At 30.7% G+C, this 20,894-nt stretch overlaps 1 protein-coding gene across 1 annotated transcript; it reads left to right on the top strand.

Moving 5' to 3' along the window:
* The first annotated feature begins 1,927 nt into the window (after positions 1-1,927).
* LOC127718878 (cell division control protein 6 homolog) lies at positions 1,928-19,145 on the top strand. Its single transcript, XM_052224938.1, has 12 exons — positions 1,928-2,075; positions 2,394-2,531; positions 3,812-3,899; positions 4,594-4,829; positions 5,456-5,533; positions 5,818-6,324; positions 7,235-7,434; positions 11,911-12,074; positions 12,741-12,987; positions 13,225-13,578; positions 14,721-14,861; positions 15,317-19,145. The coding sequence occupies exons 2-12, from the start codon at positions 2,402-2,404 to the stop codon at positions 15,404-15,406; spliced, it is 2,235 nt and encodes a 744-aa protein (XP_052080898.1). The 5' UTR covers positions 1,928-2,075; positions 2,394-2,401; the 3' UTR covers positions 15,407-19,145.
* Positions 19,146-20,894: the final 1,749 nt, after the last annotated feature.

The raw sequence follows: 20,894 nt of genomic DNA, 5'->3' as shown, positions 1-20,894 counted from the left end.
CCTTATTTTTATGACTGAGCACGCGAGTTAAGATATATATGAGTTTTAATCAGATTGATAAAAAGGTTAATCCGCCGTATCATATACACCTGACCACTATTATATTGGCTATAAATAGAGAAAATTGACAGAGCAAACATTTTCAGAATGCTGATCTCTACCCATTGTTTATTTACGTCAAAACTGTCAGAGGAATTCTATAGGGGTTATTGCCCTTAAATGACGAATTTTACCATTTTAGCCTGATATCTTGAAATATATAAAAGATAGCGAGAAACTGTATATAGCAAAAATAATCAGTAAGATAAGATCTATACAAATAAGTCAGCTGGTCGAAATCGTCAGATGACTCCTTATTAGAGTTATTGCTCTCAAATGACGATATAATTGGACTTCATAATTGCCCGAAGCTATACTTATTTACCATGTTTACCTATAACTTTTGATCTACACTAAATAACATCATTCTGTAAATGATGCCTCAGAGATGAATTATTATGAATTAATCAGATGTGTGTGTTTTTTTAAAAAGAAAACAATAAGAACAAATTATGTATAAATCGAAAACCCAAGGTGGGCATATTTTGCGTGTAATATTGGCGAAATAATGATCTGTGTAATTTATCAGTAATTAAGCGTCATTTATCAGCATTTCACATACTGAGAAAATAAGCAAATTACATAACTTTAAACAGAGACATATAAAAACCAGTTTTTTAATATATATATATTTCTGGTTTAAATTGTTAATTACTTGGTCTAACCTCCAGCAAAATGCGATACAATGTAAAGGTTTATTCCCCATTGTATTGTGTCCCCTTGAACTGAGATTACCATGCATATAGTTTTTTTGTTAAATTGCATACTTTTATTCAAGAAAACCTAGAGGTATTGAAAATTATTGCAATTCATATGCAATAAATGTTTTGAACTCAGAAAACTATATCATTATAGTACAGATATGTTTTTATGTAACCCATTAAGAATATTTGCCAGTTAATATTATATATAACTGTTATGATTTTTTACTTATATGCGTATGGCTCTGGTCTGGCTGTGGTTTAAGATCTTAGAATTGAGGTCATTATATTCATATTTATATATGATTATCAAAATTGTCGTGTCAATTATCAAAATCATTGTAATAAATTACTTAGCTCTTCATGGGCCCTTTAATTGGAATAAAAATATCTTATATATCTTATTATCTATAGTAGTCTCAGTTTTAACAGTGTAAGGTGTTTATTTATTTGATACTTGATTTTTACTTTTTTGAAAGAAATGACATTTCCAACTCCTCTTTTCTCAAAAAAGGTGAAACCATAATTCAGTACTTCGCTCTTTGAAATTTCCTATCATTTCAACCATATAAAAATCATGAGATAGTATCGAAAATTTTCCAGGGTAAACATTTTAAAGCAGTATAAAAATTGAAATATTCAAAGAAGATGTAAACAAAAATCAACCGTTTTAGATAGTAGAATATAAACTTTTTGACTAGGATTATGAAACACTCCTCCTCCCCTTTTGAAGAAAATGTTTGGAGACAAAGATATTGAAAACAATCTATAAAGTTACATTTAAGTCCTTTCATCTATCATGAAAAATAATATCATCCATAAAGCATCATAAAATGTTTTTTTATGTCAATTTCGTCATGCAACTTTAAATCTTTACACGTAAAATATACCCAAATTATGTATTTTGACTCTCATCAATAAAGTATTCGAATTCAAATTTTAATAAAAAGCAGAATTTTTTTTTTACCGAAGTCTGAGACTACTAACAAATGTGTTATAGTAGTCTCAGCCGAAGTTAACAAATTATACGTCCAACCAGGTATGCTACAAGTCTGTACTATAGTTAACAAAAATATTACTTTTAATGACCAATCAAATCGATGCTAACATAACTTTCCCGCCAAGTTTGTTTACTTTCTTTCTTCTACACATCCTACTCAGTGGATCGGTGAACTGAACAACAGAGAAGTGACTGTACCAAGAGTTGTCATAACTGGTTTAATATTATATGAAAGTATTTTTCATGATTTGCAAGTACAGGGAATAAGTGTCCAGGTAACGGTAAAAAAGTTTGTTTATGTGGCAGAATATTTGACTCGATCTCATCATCTATAAATTATGTTTTTTTTTATGTCAATTTCGTCATGCAACCTTAAATCTTTAATTAAAACGGGTTGCAAGCTATTTGCTTTTTTTTCTGTCAAAATAATGAATCATTTGTCGCGAGTTAGGGCATATCTTGCTCATTTTGAATTCCTTTTTGACAAATGCCTTCACCAGTTCATCAGGTTGGAGATCAAGCACTAACCAATCTTATGATGGATGCTTTGATGATTAAATAAATGTGATGGGGTTTTATTATTGAAATTTCAGGTAAAAAAATGTCTGCAATTGTTCAGAGAAAATTGGAATTTCCCATCAGAAAGTCGACTCGTCTTAGAAGTTCTAAAGATGCTGATAGTCAAGAAAATACAGTAAAACCAGAGTCCCCAAGAAAAAGAACAAAAGAAGGTATACAACATGGTTTTATTAATACTAAGATGATAAATACTTGAAGGTCCAGGGTTTATACATTTACTTAAACAGGTTGTCTGCAAAATTAGGAACTATTCCCCGAGTAACAATCCCTTGATAATGATTTAGTAATCAAGTGGCATTGCTAAAGTTGAACTTTTCTTAGTTGAGTCTTTTTTACTTAAAATAGAACAACTTCTTCAAAAGAACTATAGTTTTATTTTGGGTTTTTAAAAAAGTTTAAAGCCTTAAAAATTGTCAATTTTTCAAAGTTTTTATAGGCCTGTTACTTTTCAGTAAACCAGATTAGGGCTATTCATCTATTTGAGAAATTTTGTGCATTTTTACATGAATATGTGCAATTTCGATCATATAGTGTATTAAAAAAAAGTACATTGGAAAAGTATCCCTCATTTGGGGAACTAATCCCCATTTGGCAGGTTATATTTGGGATATAAATTTACAATGCAAAGAATTCTTAAGTTATGAACAATACGCTAACCTACAGATGCTACTATTGATCTAAAGCAAATGCACTTTTCAATATTTGTGCAAAATTAAAAACTTAAAAATTCTTTGCATTGTAAATTTATATCCCGTTTGGGTGATTGGTCCCAACTTGTTTAAATAAATTCAGGACATTTTAAGACTTGGAGATTTATAGTTTGACACATTGTAAAGGCATCTGTTCAATGTTGAACTGGCTTGGATTTTGTGAGCTACTGAGGATGGGATGTTGTCTCATTGAGGTATATTAATTTATGATAAAATTGAACCTTACAATAAATGCAATATTGTAGGACTTTGAATCCTAACAACTGGTGTGCCCCAAATAGGGGGGGTGGAACGGTTTTATGACTGCTGTTGCAATTTTATTAATAGTGTTTTATCTGTTAACACTTTTTGTCAGGACAAATTTTGTTTGTTAACCTGATATTTGTTTTTTTATGAGTAATAATGCTAAAAATATTATGTGAATATCCTATTTTAGAAATTTTTTAAGAAGTTTAGCAATTGCAAAAATATTTGAATTAATTTTCAAATGAATTATTTACATTTTAAGGGAGCAGTAATACATTTTTAGGAATTGCATATACCATGATACATTGTAGTTATAAAAAAAATAACGATTTCACTTCCTATCCCAAAACATATCAGAATTAGGAAGGGGAAACAATTGTTTAATCCTATCCTTTGTCCGACTACGAATTCACTTACTGAGTAATTCACAGATAAAAGAAATTTAGAACTTCACGCTCACTACTATTTTTCTCCAGAAAACAGCGACAAGAATTTACAGTGTTCTCCAAGTAAACAGAAGAAAGGGCTAAGATCAACAAGACAACAGACACCATCAACTGACAGGTAGGAGCACTTTTTCCAAAGTGACATTTGTTGCAGACAAGCAGCATTTTGTAACATTTCTCATGCTCAGCAAAAAATTTTTTTTTTTAAATGAGACAATTATCACATATATTGAAAAACTGGCAGTTGGAATGTATTATACTTAGAATATATTCCCTAAATGCATGTTCATTTGAGAATAGAGCCTTCATGAGTTATGTCAAGGTATTACCTGTGTTTTTCATAGTCCTCATGAAAATATCAGTGCTTGCAACACACACAAGTAAAAATTTGTACTTACTTTAACTTTCTTTAAGTTGTAAGATGAATTGTAGATTTCATTTTGAGTTTGGCTTGCATAACTTTTCAAGTTTTAAATTTCAAAAGTGGTCGACTCATCTAAAATCTTTTAGAAATACTTTCTGTAGAAATTAATTTCCTTCAAATATGAAGTGCTGTAACAATACACTGACCCTGTTATGATGCAGTTCAATTTTGGAAACAAAAATCGGTTTGTAACCGACACAGAGAAATTCTTTGGTTGGCCGACAGAACATTAATTAAATACCAATCCAATCTGATTTAAAAAAAACTGTAAAATGAAACATGGTAATCACCCATTATAGCTATGAATAAACATTTTTCATTGACAAATATTCATGACTGACATGTCACTGTTGATGTGAATTTAAAGTTTTAACTGTCTTTTATTCAGAAGTGCTAAGACATCGAGCACAAGACAGAGATCAGAAACACCAACAACTGGCAGACGTAAAGTTGAAACACCAAATAGGAGAAGTGCCAGACAGAGAAATGCTGAGACACCAATCAGGGGGAAAAATGGCTTATCGGACTCTAGTGAAACAAAGACCAAGCTGAAGCTAAAAAAAGGAGAGACTAATGAAAAAATGAACACAGATATGTGGGAACTTATATCTACATCATCAAGTGGTAAGGCTATACAAGACTGTGATCTGTAAGCTCCACATGTGCTTAGAAGTCAATATCTCAAGGAAAAATGCTTTCTTTCAAAGCAGGTCATCATTTTGACTCTAGTGGATAGTTTTTTCATTAGCAATCATGCCACATCTTATTTCTATATTGAACAGCTGACACCTACAAGGAGATCAGTACAGCCCTAGAGTCAGCTTCAATGGTTCCTAGATATTCATTGACAACTCATTCATTTCTGAAGGAACATGCAAGGGAGTTACCAAAATCTGATAAATCGATAAGCACAAACAGAAAAAAAAATTATGAAATCATCACTTGCATCTCCTGCACATTTGAGATCAAATTTTGCATGAATAAATATTTTATTTTTCATTAAGTAAATGATTTACATAGATGATTTTATTCAATGATTATCACATGAAAATATTGAAAATGTGCTTGATTTTTGTGTTATCTGCTTGAATCATGTATAGACCAAACTGACAATTTCTGTTCATTTGACAGATTTCAGGTTTTTTTTCTTATTGCATACATGAATTTAAACCAAACTGATGAACAGCCTTTGCACTTGACTTGAAGTTATTATTTGATGACATTAATAGATGTTGAGTGGTTTCTTTTAGATGATGAAAATTCAATGCCAGCTTCTTCAAAGTCAAAAGGTCAAAGAGAAGTCGTTGCTGAAAGTAAAATCACTGAGAGTATGTTTAGCATTATAATGTTCAAAGGAAAATTATCTTGTTTGGTAATAGATCTTGTGAAACATACATTACTTGTGAATATTATGATAAAGATCAGCCCAGAATTTAAATATTATTTTCACTTTGCACTCCTTTCAAAGAAATTCTGGCTTTAGTTGAATTGTGTTGGTATTCAAAGTGATATTGTAATTGCTTGTAATTTTCTTATATGGTACAAGTACATTATGTGATATTGTAATGTTCATAATGTAAGTGAGTTATATAAATTTATTTGAATTTTTCAGAGTTCCCTTTCTCACCAAAGAAAACCGTGGAACCCTTCCGATCACCAGAAGGGAAAAGTTTACCGTCACCGAGCATTGTACCACAACAAGTTATCATATCACCTGAGTACCCACCATCTCCTAAAAAACATTTATTATCACCAAGGGGATCTGATCATCCCCTATCACCAAGAAAAGACCTATCGTTAGACCATTTCTATTCTCCGAGGAGAAATCTCTTGTCTCCTAAAAAGTCAGATTTATTACTTTCTCCTCGGAAAGTAATGTCTCCATCTAGAAACGAGAATCAGTTCTCATCACGTAATTTAATGATGTCACCTGGAACGATGATGGGTAATCTGAAGCTGTCGTCTCCAGTACGAGTTCCTCTGTCACCAAGAAAGATGGATTACAACATAATGTCATCACCAGGCAAATCTCAAGGTGGTCTGTCATTGTTTTCCCAGGGTTCACCAGTCAAGTCCCTGTTTTCACCAACCAATTCACTCAAATTAGAAAAACAGGAAGGTAAGATTCTATATTATTATTCACAAAACTGAATTGACAAAAAATTCTCAAAACAAAGACGCTGCATAAAAAATAATGTTTTAGAATGAATGTAAAGTTTGAATTTTCATTGAAAGGGGACTCTTAAACTTTAGTTTCGTGTTCCTAAACAAGCAGAATTCCATTGAGTTAAATGTCATGAATTATGGGAGACGGTGCTATTTAAATCCCATGGTGTTATTTGAAAATATTGAGAACATTGTGTTGATTGGAAATAGTAATGCTGAAAGTAGACAAATGTTGAAATGCTTTAGTCTTTGACTTTAAGATTCTATATTATTATTCGCAAAACTGAATTGACAAAAAATTCTCAAAACAAAGACTCTGCATGAAAACTAATGTTTTAGGATTAATGTAAAGTTTGAATTTTCATTGAAAGTGAGCTCTTTAACTTGAGTTTCTTAAACCTAAACAAGCAGATTCCATTGAGTTATATGTCATCAATTATGGGAGACGGTGCTATTTTAAATCTTGAGTTATTTGAAAATATTGAGACCATTGTGTTGATTGGAAATAATAATGCTGAAAGTAGACAAATGTTGAAATGCGATTGTCTTTGACTTTTTGCATCCATTTGCTGTCTGTTGATGTATACCAGACATCTCTTTTTGTTAAAGAAATTCAATTTGAAGCCTAGGTAGTTTGGATTATTTTGGTGGCAGATGTTAAATGTATTTTACTATTTAGCCAAATTGTTATAGAGAGAGCAAACATGGGAAAAATATGTATGTTTCTTAAGTAGGTGCCCTTTATATATGGTGCTTTTACGAGCTAAATGTACAGTTAATGGACATTTTTAGAGAGTCCTTTTCAGGCATTCCTTTGATATATTGAGATGTCTTGTAAGACAGATTTCTTCCTTCTTTTGTAGCACATGCATACCACTTGGCTAAACAGTCATTTCATACAGCCAAACCAGACCGTATTGTTGGTAGAGAAGTAGAGACTGAAACCGTGAATCAGTTTGTCAGAGGTCATGTGACAAAGAAAGCAGGTGGAAGTTTATACATATCAGGGGCACCGGGAACAGGGAAAACAGCTGTGCTTACCCATATACTGGATAATGTTAGAGTATGTATCACTGTTAATATGTGAAAATATGTTGGACAGATACAAAAACATAATCTATAGGACAGTCAGGGGACTTTGAAATAAGTGATTTTTAAATCACTTATTTAAGTAGCAAATTCAAAGTTTTGTCACAAATTGTGATTTTGTAGTTTTACCAAAATTTTAAACACATAGGTTTAGATAATATCTTTTCATTAGTAAAATTGAAAAGAATGAACTTTTTGCTTCTTTGAAGCAGCAAGGTTTATGCCTTTGATGCAATCATTTAGCTGCAAATTCTATTTTAGTTGAAAAAATGCTATAAAAATGGCTTTACATAATGAACTGATACTTTCTTAACAGATTTTTTCCAGCAGTGGGAGTATTATTCCTGTAAAATTCAAGGTTTCATCTTATAGATTATGTAATAAAATTCTACTGTTCGCCATCAAAATTTCACTGTTCGGGGGTGTTGAAATTAGTGGGGGTTATTAAAATAATGATACTTAAAGAAGTGATTTTTTGGAAGGAAATTGAGGTATGAGACTTAAATAAACAAGTGATTTTTATGTCATTATCCTAGATTTAGTACAAGGTCATCACCTGACATGACCTGGTCAACACAGATGTTGGTTCTGATAATTTTAGCAACATGATTAGTCCCTGATATGACTATAAACCCAAAAGTTGCATCAGATCATTAGTATTCTATATTTAAAGCTACAATAAAATTAAATCACTTAGTCTAGTGATTAATTTGTACTACTTAAATAGGTGATTATTAAAGAAAGACAACTCTTACTTCCAACCTTTATGGACATAATGTTAAATGAGTGATTTTCTAAATCACTCATTTAAGTAACAGTGTTCTCCCCAGGATTTTTGGTTAGCACCAGGGTAACGCGTGTGGACTTATTGGTGAAATATTTCATGCAATCAGTTGTGTAGCGTCGCGTCGCTTAGCTCTAGTTACTGTAGTTTTTATGTCTCTTGTTTTGTTTTAATACTGTGGTACTGTGTTATGTAGACATTGATTCAGAAAATTATTGGTAAAAAAGAAGTACAGTAGACTCCGGCAAATCGGATACCGAAAATGTCAGCTAAAAATATCCGATTACCCGATATATTCAATTAGACGATGAATGTATATTCATTGAATATTCTGCAATAATGAGTAGATATAATCCTGAGGTGTTACTAACCCTGACAATTGCTAAATATGTGAAAGGGCTGGAGGATTGATGGAGTGATTTTTATCAGTTACATCACCACGATGTTTGTGTAAAAAATTATCAGCTGATTATGTAATGATTAAATTTGTTTGCAGTTTTTAAATCCTTTATTTATTAAATTAAATCAAATGTCCTGAAATATTTATGTGAATTATTATCTACCATCCATAGTTTGTCTTTATTTGTTTTGTAAGCAAATTAATATCCATTATTTACATTATCACACAGGTAAACTAATTTGGCTATAAATAGATCTAAGCATGTCCGTGTAGAATCTCCAAACTAAAATCGTATTTGTTATAATTTTATTTCTTTAAATAATCAAATTTAAATTTATGAAAATAATCATGATTGATAAAATATTATTGCATAAAGTTTACGTTTTCTGAAGACTATTTATATTTAGGTCATAGTTCTAGAGGCTTCCTCTCAAATTTGTAAACAACCAAAATGGCGTCCATGACATGTGGTTACTTTTGCACATGTGAAAAAAATATATCTGACAAAAGTCAGATTTCTCGTTTCAAAAGGGAATTTATATTTATATTGCAATAAATTATTCAGAAGGAGGTACATTCAGTTTAGATTATATTTCTGATTCTGTGAACATTTAGAGTTTAATCAAAATTCTCCAAACAGCAACGTCATTGTTTTCAACTGAGTCTTGCATATTTTATAAATAAATTCAAACCATTTGAAGTAAAAGGGCATCTAATTCATATGACAAAGGAAGACAATGATTAAAGACAACAATTTATTAAGAAACAGTTCCTTTTATTAAGTAAAAACAAAATCTTCTTGTCTGCAAGATTGTAAATTCGTAACTTCCGGGTCCATTTCCTGTCAGAAAAACATTGAAAATATCCGATTGTGCATGGTTTTGAACAAAATGACCTGAATATTCTTATCCGATTTACCGATATATTCTTATATCCGATATTCGATTACACGATAAAATTAACATTAAACATATAGGGAAGGGTTTGGTGTTTTGAAATAATATTACAATAGCCGATATATTCGTTTAGCCGATATCCGATTAGGTGGAGTCTACTGTAAATCAAAAAACAGTTTGTATACTTTAATATTTTTTTAAAATAAATAAATTATGATTCATAATAAAATATTCATCTGAATTTAAAGTAATTAAATCTTTTATAAAATCCAAAATCAATAAAAATAAAATAGCATTCAAAAGAGAACAAAAATGTTCAATTTAAAAATCTTTCTAGTATCTAGAAAAAAAAGTTGTTGTATGTGAAAGGATTCCTGTCATAAGAAGATATAAAATTAACAAGAACAATTGCAAATATTGTTTTATTATTTGAACCAGTTTCTATCTTAGATTTTCATAAAAAGAAATTTTTCATAAATTTTAGAACATTTTGCCATAGATTTCATGTAAATATTAACCTTTCTTGTCTTTGGTGATAATCAAACATAGATACAGACTTAATACTGCCCTAAAATCTAAATCTTTATTTGTCATGAACCATTTAAAAAGAATTCCTAAATCTATAAATTTATCTTTGGTCTATAGATCTATAAGTAACCATATTCAATGTCAACAACTAAGTCTCCCTATTTTCCGGCCTAAATGACAGGAAGTAGATATAAATAGATTTAACATGTGCTTATGGATAAAATTTGCAAGATTACTTCTGTTATTCATTAATTATGGATATAGATATCCAGTTTGAAGGTACAGTCATGCATTTTATTTATAAAATATAATAGATTGCAATTAATTGTAAATAAACTTGAATATTCTACATGAACTAACTGGGTCATGTGATATGTACAGACAGATACTACAGTTTGAAACCCGACTATCATGCAATTAGTATGTCATAATTAAAGATAATATTGGCCATGGTTTAATCAGAGACATATAATACTATAATATAAAAATTGGGAAATGTATAGTTGTCCATTATACGTAAGGAGCCACCATTATGATGTACAAAAAATGTACCATTCGGGTCAAGACACTGTTTGCGTACAAAGTATTTGCCGACTTGTCACAGGTCAGTGCTTGGGTGGAGAGTGAAGCCATAAAATAGTTATCTGTGATTATAAAGTTATGAACTCTTAATTAAAACACAAAAGAATCATGTTACAAGTGTTAATTACATCGATTAAATCCAATCAACAAGGTTAACCTCATAAGGTAAATCGATCACGTGGTGTAAACAATCTGTGTTGAACTGGTTTGAACTGGTCAAATTTCACCTGGAATTTTATACCGCACGGAAAAGATATAACAAGTCGTTTAAAACTTGACCGATTTACGATTTTTTAACTGAAAATTTTAGCCCCATGGAGAAAAATTATACATCACGGTAAGAACGATACCACCACGGTAAAAAATTATACATCGCGGTCCTTTAAGGGCCTGGGGAGAACACTGAGTAAGTCCCCTGACTGTAGGACAACCGGTTCTATAAGCTACCAATATATTCTTCTTTTTCTTTAAATTCTTGTCCTGACAATGTTCCCTACAACTTTCTAGTTATAAAGTTTGTGGTTTTAGATTGTCAGATTTTAAGTCAGCATGTCGATCATGATGTTGTGAACTACTTCACCAATTCAGATCAAAGTCTGTGGATCAAACAACTTGCTTGTATATCTTTGGTGGTTTTGAGGGTTCAAACAGTTATTGAAAATCAATCACAGATTTTATGGTTTAATATATGTTTTATGATAATGGTTACAATAACAAAGCTAAGAAATGAATTTAGCAAAGTGTCAGAGGTGTATATAACTGTTCAGCATCACTTTTAGTGGTTCATGATTAAATTGGAAAACAATTAAACAAGACATTTCCTTGGTCAGTGAATCATGAAATATGGTTCCAACCCTAATTGGGCATAAGTTTCAAATCATAATGAACAAATTTCAATTTGATGTGACCATAACTTCAGGAGAGACTACCTGAAACTAGAACTTTAACCTCATATGAGACAGACTGGAAATAAAATAACTTGACTATCATACAAGTGGAATAAAAAAAAATTTCTCAAGTTTGCACCCATATACTATAACATAACATCTGATGACCACACAACAAATACACAAGTGTTGCATGCATACAAAACAACAACAATAACACATCAGTCATGTCAGAGACATTAGACATAAGCTACCAATATTTTATTCTTTATGAAAAACACTTTAATTTCAAAATTGTATTTTAGTTTTATTCTTTAAATGATAACCCTTCACAGAAAACTTCATCAATTCCATTTGTTATTTCTATTGTTAGGCTGCTCATAGCTGTAAATCTGTATATTTAAACTGTATGTCATTGAGAGACTCAGCAACAGTGTATGGTAAATTATATACAGATCTTACAGGAAAGTCACCACCATCAGCTAAAGACAGGCTACGTGCAGTAGAGAAATACCTCACCACGACTGGACCAAGCATGTAAGTTCTTTTTCTCCATTTATACCATATAGTTTAAATGTTCCTATCACATCTTCTTGTTCTTTCTTGTCCTGACAATGTTCCCTACAACTTTCTAGTTATAAAGTTTGTGGTTTTAGATTGTCAGATATTAAGTCAGCATGTCGATCATGATGTTGTGAACTACTTCACCCGCCTCAGATCAAAGTCTGTGGATTAAACAACTTGCTTGTATATCTTTGGTGGTTTTGCGGGTTCAAACAGTTATTTAAATAAGACTACACATTCTATGGTTATATGACTTATGATAACATTTACATTAACAAAGTTTAGAAATTAATCCAGCAAAGTGACAGTTGTGTATATAATTGTTCAGGTTCACTTTGAGTGTCTAATAAAAATTGAAAAATTAATTTGAATCATAGTATGTACAATGTTTTGGAATCAAAGCAATGCAATAGAGAAATTAAATGATGGAGTTGTCTTATGCATTCAATTTTATTGTATAAGTATTAAACATTGTTAATATACAAATAGCTGAAAAATGTGATGTTGTTATGTCTGCAGATCAGCTAATTATTTTTCTTGGTCACCATATCAATTTATTTCTTTAAAAGAGAGAAATGGGACATGCATCAAAAGATCACACGTAATAAATATAAACAATACACTGCATTGTTATTACAGTATTATGGTTTTGGATGAGATTGATCAACTCGACAGTAAAAATCAAGAAATACTATACACAATCTTCGAGTGGCCATCATTACAGAAATCCAGACTTGTATTGATTGGTATAGCCAATGCTTTAGATCTAACAGATAGGATATTGCCACGGTTACAGGCTAGACCTAACTGTAAACCGCAACTCTTAAACTTTGCTCCATACAGCAAAGACCAGATTGCAAATATTATTAAAGATAGATTAAAAAAGGTATGTAAAAATAAACTGCAATAGTTTAGATGTAGTCTTATTCAAGTATCTCATTATTAAAATTCCATACAGTTTTGTAAGGAAATAGCTTTTATCATTGCTTTACAATGTTAATGTCCTTTCATTAGGAAATAAAAATGTATTCATTAGGATTAATTAAATTCCCAAAGTTTGTATAGAGTATTTTTATGTGTTCAATGCTAATAAGTTTATCACAAAAAAATTTGATATTTGCAGATAGAGGAACAGGGTTTGGCAGTTATGGAACCAAGTGCTATACAGTTCTGTGCCCGTAAAATATCAGCAGTGGCTGGGGACATGAGAAAGGCTCTTGATGTATGTCGCCGTGCCGTAGAACTTGTGGAACATGAAGTGAAAACACAGAAGGTCTTGTCTAGTCCTACAAAACGACCACCAGCAGTACCAAAAAAGATTGGTGTAGTCCAGATCAACAAAGTTTTATCAGAGGTATATGGCTCCAGTTCTGTATCCAACAGTCAAGACAGCATTCCATTGCAACAGAAACTAATAGTTTGTACACTGCTGTTGATGGTTAAACAAGGCAAGATGAAGGAGGTCACAATGGGCAAGGTAGGTTGATTAAAGGCAAAAGTTATATTATATTCTTGAGGATAGGTAAAGAAGGCAAGATAAAGGAGATTACAATGAGCAAAGTAGTTTGAATTAAAGTAAAAAATGAAAAAAAGCATTCCTTATTACGAAAAAAGAAAAAGATATGCAAGTTTGAGCAGAGATGATAAAAACTTCTTTACACAAGACAAGTAATGCAGTGTTCTCCCCAGAATTTTCAAATAGCACCATGGAAAGTAACATAGTACAGGTTTTCCAAAAAATATAGCACCATGGCTCCTATACATTCTGTTATAAAGTCATCCAAGATAGCACCATGGCTCCTATACATTCTGTTATAAAGTCATCCAAGATAGCACCATGGCTCCTATACATTCTGTTATAAAGTCATCCAAGATAGCACCATGGCTCCTATACATTCTGTTATAAAGTCATCCAAGATAGCACCATGGTACCACAGTGCTTTAAGGCCCTGGGGAGAACACTGTAATGTGTTAATAAGTCAAATTTACCAATCAGAAATTTTGGTGTTCAACAAAAGCAATCTTCTAATAAATATGTATGTAGAAATTTTCCACTAAAATTCAAACACAAAACCCTAGTATTTCTAAAATGTACATATTTTTCTTTTTGTCCTGACAATGTTCCCTACAACTTTCTAGTTATAAAGTTTGTGGTTTTAGATTGTCAGATATTAAGTCAGCATGTCGATCATGCTGTTATGAACTACTTCACCCGCCTTAGATCAAAGGTTGTGGAACTTACAACTTGCTTGTATATCTTTGGTGGTTTTGCGGGTTCACACAGTTATTAAAAATAGATCACATTTTAAGGTAATAAGATAACAATTATAATCACAATTGAGTTTAGAAATGAAGCAAGCAAAGTGTCAATAGTGTTCAGCATCACCCTTAGTGTTTAATAATTTTTGATAGATATATGTTGGAGCACATTGTTATAATTGTGTATAGTGTTTTGGAAAAACAAACAAAATGAAGTCTTGTGCTTTTTATTTTAAAACACTGAAAATTGTTAATTTGCAGAAAGTTGGGAATGGGACGATGGACAATTTATCTTTCCAGGAGAATATGTATTTAATAATTATGAAATGTTTTGTATCTGTTTTATATTTTAATTTATAGGTCCATGATACATACTGTAAAATATGCAAGAAAAGACAGATGGCAATAGTTGATTACACAGAATACCAGGGCATTTGTAATCTGCTGGAAACCAGAGGAATTATGGGTATTAAGAAAATTAAAGATGGACGTCTAGCAAAGGTTTGTTTATGAAATCCACATAAGACAATTTATGAAATTTAAAACAATGTCACTAATATTCATAAATAGAAAATCTAGTTTTCACCATTAATTATTTCATTTGACCTGAATCTACTTTTCACAAAGATTCTCCCAGAATGGAAATATTGAATTAAAATAACCATATAATAAAAGAAAGTTTTACACATAAATCCAGGTAAAAAAGCCCATTATTATAAAAAAAGGTAATGTTATATTGTTTTAAAGTTGTATGAACATTGATTTTATAAATTTGAAATGGCTTTAAGCATCATGTAGACATATATTTATTATTGAGTTACTAATAATAGTTCCATATAACTTTTAACAAGGAGAAAAAAAAATTATTGTACTGTTAAAACACTTTTTAACCTTTTGATTTAATATCGTATGATATATTTCATTTTACAGATTTTAGATTATTTATTTATTTGCAGATTGTGTTGAAACTTGATGAAAGAGAACTGGATCATACTTTACAAGATAAAATTTTAATGTCATCAATAATGAAAGATGGACTTCCATGATATATCCCACAATGCATTTGATGTACAGGATTAAATGTCCACAATGATATTGTAAAAAGAGATTCAATAGAGGAATCGGCTTAGAAGAAAATCCATGGTAGATGTTCTCTGAACAGGAACATTTATAATGCTTATTTTGTTATAATTGACTTAAATGAAGAAAAATGCAAAAAAATAGTACAAACAAAAAATAGTTTTACCATAAAAATTGCAAAAAGTTCAAACAAAATGAAATAGTAGTAGTAATAGATGAAATTCAAGGCACACTTGATGCATGTGTCTTATAAACTGATGTACCAAAATATATAAGAATTTTTAGAAATTCCTTTTTATGGATGTAGAATTCCTTATGCTTACAATTGCACTTTACTTTATATTATGAAGTTCACTCCATTTTATAACTTACAATTCAAGCTAAACCATTTCTAAATGATGCAAGTCGTGTCTAGATTATGCATATGCAAAATGTGAATTGCTATAACATTGCAATCATTTGTGAAACATTATAGTACATTTCTTTTTTTCTTTTTTATACAAGAGATATATGTAGTTTGTATGATTGGTATAATTCCATTTTTGAATATCTGATTTTAATGAAAAAGCTGCAACTGCTTTAAATCTAAGGAAAATTTTTATTTTAAGGATGTGCCAATTCTTGTGACCAGATATTTGGTTTAAGAGTCATTTTGAGCTTTCATTTGATTGTTATACTTTGTATATTTGATCCAAAGTGAATTTAAACTGATAGTACTAATTTTTTGTAAAGTGAGAGACTTTTGAAGACCAAGCAAGATTTATTGTTCTCTACGCTTGCACCTCACAATTAGAATTAAAGTCTGTAAGAATGACATCTTGGTCCGATGTGTTGAAAATTAATACTTTTGACATGAATGCTTTTGTCTCTATTGTTCAGAGAAGAAAAATTATTATCACATTTTGGGCAATACTTGTTTAAAACTATTTAAAAAATGAAAAAAAAAACATCTTTCATACCTATATTTTTAGGCATAAAGTTTTAGATAAAATTGTACATTCCCAAGTATGTTATTGATCTTCATATCATTTACAATAATGTTGGTGTCCTGTATTTAGTGAAATGGTTAAGTTCTGAAAATTCTTGGATTTTTTTGGCATAACATTTATTGCCATGAGAAAAAAACACTTTTGAAAAGTCTTTGGCATTGTAAATGAGAGAATTGTGTATTTGAAAATGTACATGTATATGTATGTTTGAATATGAATATTTATTTGAAATGAATGTAATTTTTAAGGAATAGAGATTGATTTTGTGTAAGTGGTTTTGTGAGGAAAGAATCATGTATTTGAATTTATTTAAGTATGACTTGTAATTTTAGTACATGTTATTATTTATAAATTGTTAATTGGGAAGTAGTTTGTATTTGAAATATGTGTATTGTCTGTATAGAAAATAAGTAAACATGACTGTTTGATACAAGTATTTATTAAGAGTAGCTTCACAGAAGAAACTATTGTTTTCAGAATGAATGGTGATAAAATTGAGTTTGAAATACTTAAAAATAGTAATGATGCCATGTGATAGAGTGAAATAATTTTACATTGTATGCAAGGAATTTAATGATTCTTATCATAGATTTTTTTTTAATTATTCAAGTCATTTATATTATATTTAACATGTTTAAAGATACAAATTAATTTTTACCACCGTTTGACCATTGATGGATCAAGGGTTGTTTCATTAATTAATTAATGGAATTGAAAATTAACATTAGATCACTTTTTCAACTTCTAAAAAAAACAATTTCTATCTTAACAATAGAAAGTGCTGTTCAATTGTAAATGAATGAATTTTTTATTCAAGTCTGCTGTTGATTTTGAAATATAGGTAAAAAAGGTGAGAATTGCCCAATATAAATGTATACTGAAGATTTATAGAGAACATTCCTTAAATTGTCAAAACTGTAAGTCGGGTTTGATAGGCGGATTTTACTATTATTCATTCTGTATATTTCAAAATGAAAAAATAATTTATTTTTCTCTTTCAATATAAAGTATTAATGAACGGTATATGATTGATTTAATCGTGAACTGTTGAAAGAAATGATTTAGCAAATGGTATTTGATCAGTTTCAAAATAAGGGAAAAATAACTATGAATTGGAGTAACATCATGCATCAGTTTTCCTATTTCTGATAAACAGACCTATGTGTTATCTAAATCCTCAGTATACCTACTGTGTAATATCAACCTTGAAATTCAGAGTCGGTGGTTATTATTAGATGAACCAATTTGATATCGGGACTTCTCGAAAATAGCACAAATAACAATAATTATACAGTATTGGTTTGTCTGATTGTTTCATTTTTATATGACTGTATTAAATCAGTTTTTCTATTTTCTGTATAATGTAATTTTTAAATTGAATTGAATTTTTATTAATCAATTTTAATGTTAAATCAGGTGAATTGTTAAAATAAAATTGTTGAATTAATGTTTTTTGTTGCTTTATATAATTAATATGGTAGAACTATTTAAATAGTTGTTTAAAATGCTATTACAAAACTTGTGGAAATAAGTAAAGCAGAAATAGTGATAAAAAGAGATTTGATTGAGAGAACATCATTGAGAATGCAGTCAAATTAAAAGTTTACCAACAAAATTTGAGGTCACCTAACAGTGCAGTTGTCTCGTTAGCCCAAAATAGAAGGGCGCCGCGCCCTGTGTGCCCTCAGCCGCGCCCTTCTGCCCTGACGCCTTTTTCCCCAAAACCCTTGTGCCGTTTTGGTAAAATTGCCTTTTGTTTCATCGATTTCTTATCACAAAGTTAATAACATATATGACACCAGGTGATTGCACCCAGGTTAATCATGTCATTACAATCAATTACAGTGGATAAGACTTCAAAGGTGTTTATAACTAGGTAATTTAATTAAGACAATGTATCTTTTTGTCATAAATTTGATGTGTCAGCGAGTGTTTTTAGCTGAGTGTTTTTAGCTTGGGTTGGCATTTTCGATCTCCAAGAAGAGTGTATAAATGAAGACTTTCATGACTTTAGAATAGAATTTAAGTCATCAAAATACAACTATGCCTTCACAGAAATGCTGTCCATCTCAACTTGTGAGCGACAAGCAAACAGTAAACGTGTTAGAAATTAATTGTGGAGTTACTTCCCCTGTTTTAGCTTATTACAAATTTGTGCTCCTAAAATATTATCTAGTATTAAAAATAGGAATAAATTACCAATTGAATACAAAATTATATAAGAATGTTACCTTAAGGATATTAACTGTCTTTGAACATACCAAAAAAAATATATTGCAATTTATTTTTGATAATCATACTTTTAGCAAAACATGTTCTATACATTGTCAATTAAGAAATTTAAAAGATCAATTGTTATGATAATGTTAAGCTGCAATCCTACATAAATGGGCTGTGTGAAGTTAAACTATCATGACATCAACTTGATGAAACTTTACTAAATAATTCCTTAACACAAACAATGAAAAAAGTTTAGAGGGCCAAACTCTAGCTGAGAATTTTGAAATAAGACAACTCTGTCACATGTATGCTTAACTATGAGATGTTTAGTTTATGTTGTTTTTTTCGGAAAAGGGGGTGAGAATAGTTAGTTAATTTGCCTCTATTGGTTTATAGTGATGTGATGTATGAATGTGTATTGACATGTTTTATGAACATGTCCTATGAATTACATTTTCTAATGCAAATTTTATAGAATAAATAATCAAAACAACAACTTATACATCTTTATTAACAACATATACAGTAAAAAAAAATGTGAACTCGTAATACACACAGAAACGTAGACAAAAGAAATGAGCAGTGCCTTTTCCTTTCATAAAAAAGTGCCCTGCCCTCCACTGGCACCCTGCCCCTTTTGATTTCTAGCTGGAGCACTGCAGTGTAAAATGATGAACAATTGCCCACTCAGATTAAAATCATTCCTTTACTAATAGCAAAGGAATATTAATAATGACTTAAAAACTGATATTATTAATAATAAGTTTGAAATCAACAAAAGAATTTTCAAACCGGCACATAAATGTGGGGTTATAAGTTTATTTTCAGATCCCTCTAAAAATGTGTTTGAATCATTTTGGATACCTTAACTATTAAATGTATTTGAATCATTTTGGATACCTTAACTATTAGGATCTCTAAATGTTCTATTTTCATTTGAATAATTGTTGGACAGATCAAGCCTAAAAATAAACTATACACTTGATAATTTTTGTTGTGTCTCAACAAATTTGGGGAAGTGGGACTGAGTTGTGCTGTTTCTGACAGTATCAAAGTCAACTTTGTTTGTAATTACGTCAGTTTAAGGAGAACCACTAGTGGAAGGTTTATGATATGCTCATCACACATTTTTGTAATAACTTTCATTAGGTACGTGTAATGCAGAAAGATTGGACCCGGAGAATAGCCCTCAAGAATCCTTGTAACCAATCCATATACAAAATTTTATTGAATTGTACATACTGGTAGTTAATGAAAACCATTGAAAATTTAGCCCTGGCCAGTGAAGTATGAAAATGAGGTCAGGCCATATATCACTTGTCAGAAAGACATAAACTGCTCACAACATACACAAACCAAAAGTTGTTGACCTGTCATGTTCAGTTGCAGAAAAATGACCCTCATGCAGAAAATTTAACAGTACTTCTCATACATGGCCTTCATTAAAATTTTCTTTTATCTTAGGTGAATGTTTGGATATTGAGGTATTTGCAAACTATTAATGCATGCAACTGCCAAGAAAAGTAAATCTTATATTTTCACTCTGAAACTTAAGTCGCATGAGACCAAACAAATCCTTAACAACTCTTTAAGGACACTGCATAATTGAGAATAACTTACTATTACACCACTGTCCCAGGTTAGGAGGATTGTTGAACGCTCACAAACATGTTTTACCCTACCATATATATTCTTTATGAACCTATCCCAAGTCAGGAGACATTGATTCAATGGTTGTCTTGGTTACCACCTGTCAATTGTTTTCGTTTATTGTTTTGTCATAAATCAGGCGGTTGGTTTTCTCATTTCAGTTGTTTAACATTTTGTCATGTCATGGCCTTTTATGGTTGACTTTACGGTACAAGTTTTGCTCATTGTTGAAGGCCATACAGTGACCTATAAATGCTTTCATCCACTTCACTTTGACTGGTAGATCCTAGATAGTTGTCTCAGGCAATCCCATCACATCTCCTTATTTTCATACTTACTGAACCATTTCATTAATAAGAGACAAGAACAGAATTTTCAAAAGTTCAAAAATATTTAAAAAAATTCTAATAAAATATTTCGTGGAGGGGCAGACTAAACATTTTCAGAGGTTGAAGACTAATTACCCTAGATAACACACACAAAAGTTGAAGTTATTTTGAAGTTATGCATTTTTAAGATCTGTCAAGTACTTTTATTCAAACACACCTACTCTGTTGTTATGACTCACTTGAAAGGTATTTCACTTGACCCATAT

Source organism: Mytilus californianus, unplaced genomic scaffold, assembly GCF_021869535.1.
Source record: "Mytilus californianus isolate M0D057914Y unplaced genomic scaffold, xbMytCali1.0.p SCAF_10, whole genome shotgun sequence".
In the NCBI taxonomy this organism is placed as follows: Eukaryota; Metazoa; Mollusca; class Bivalvia; order Mytilida; family Mytilidae; genus Mytilus; species Mytilus californianus.
Note: the sequence above shows the minus strand (reverse complement) of the source record. Positions and strands in the feature narration are given on the sequence as shown.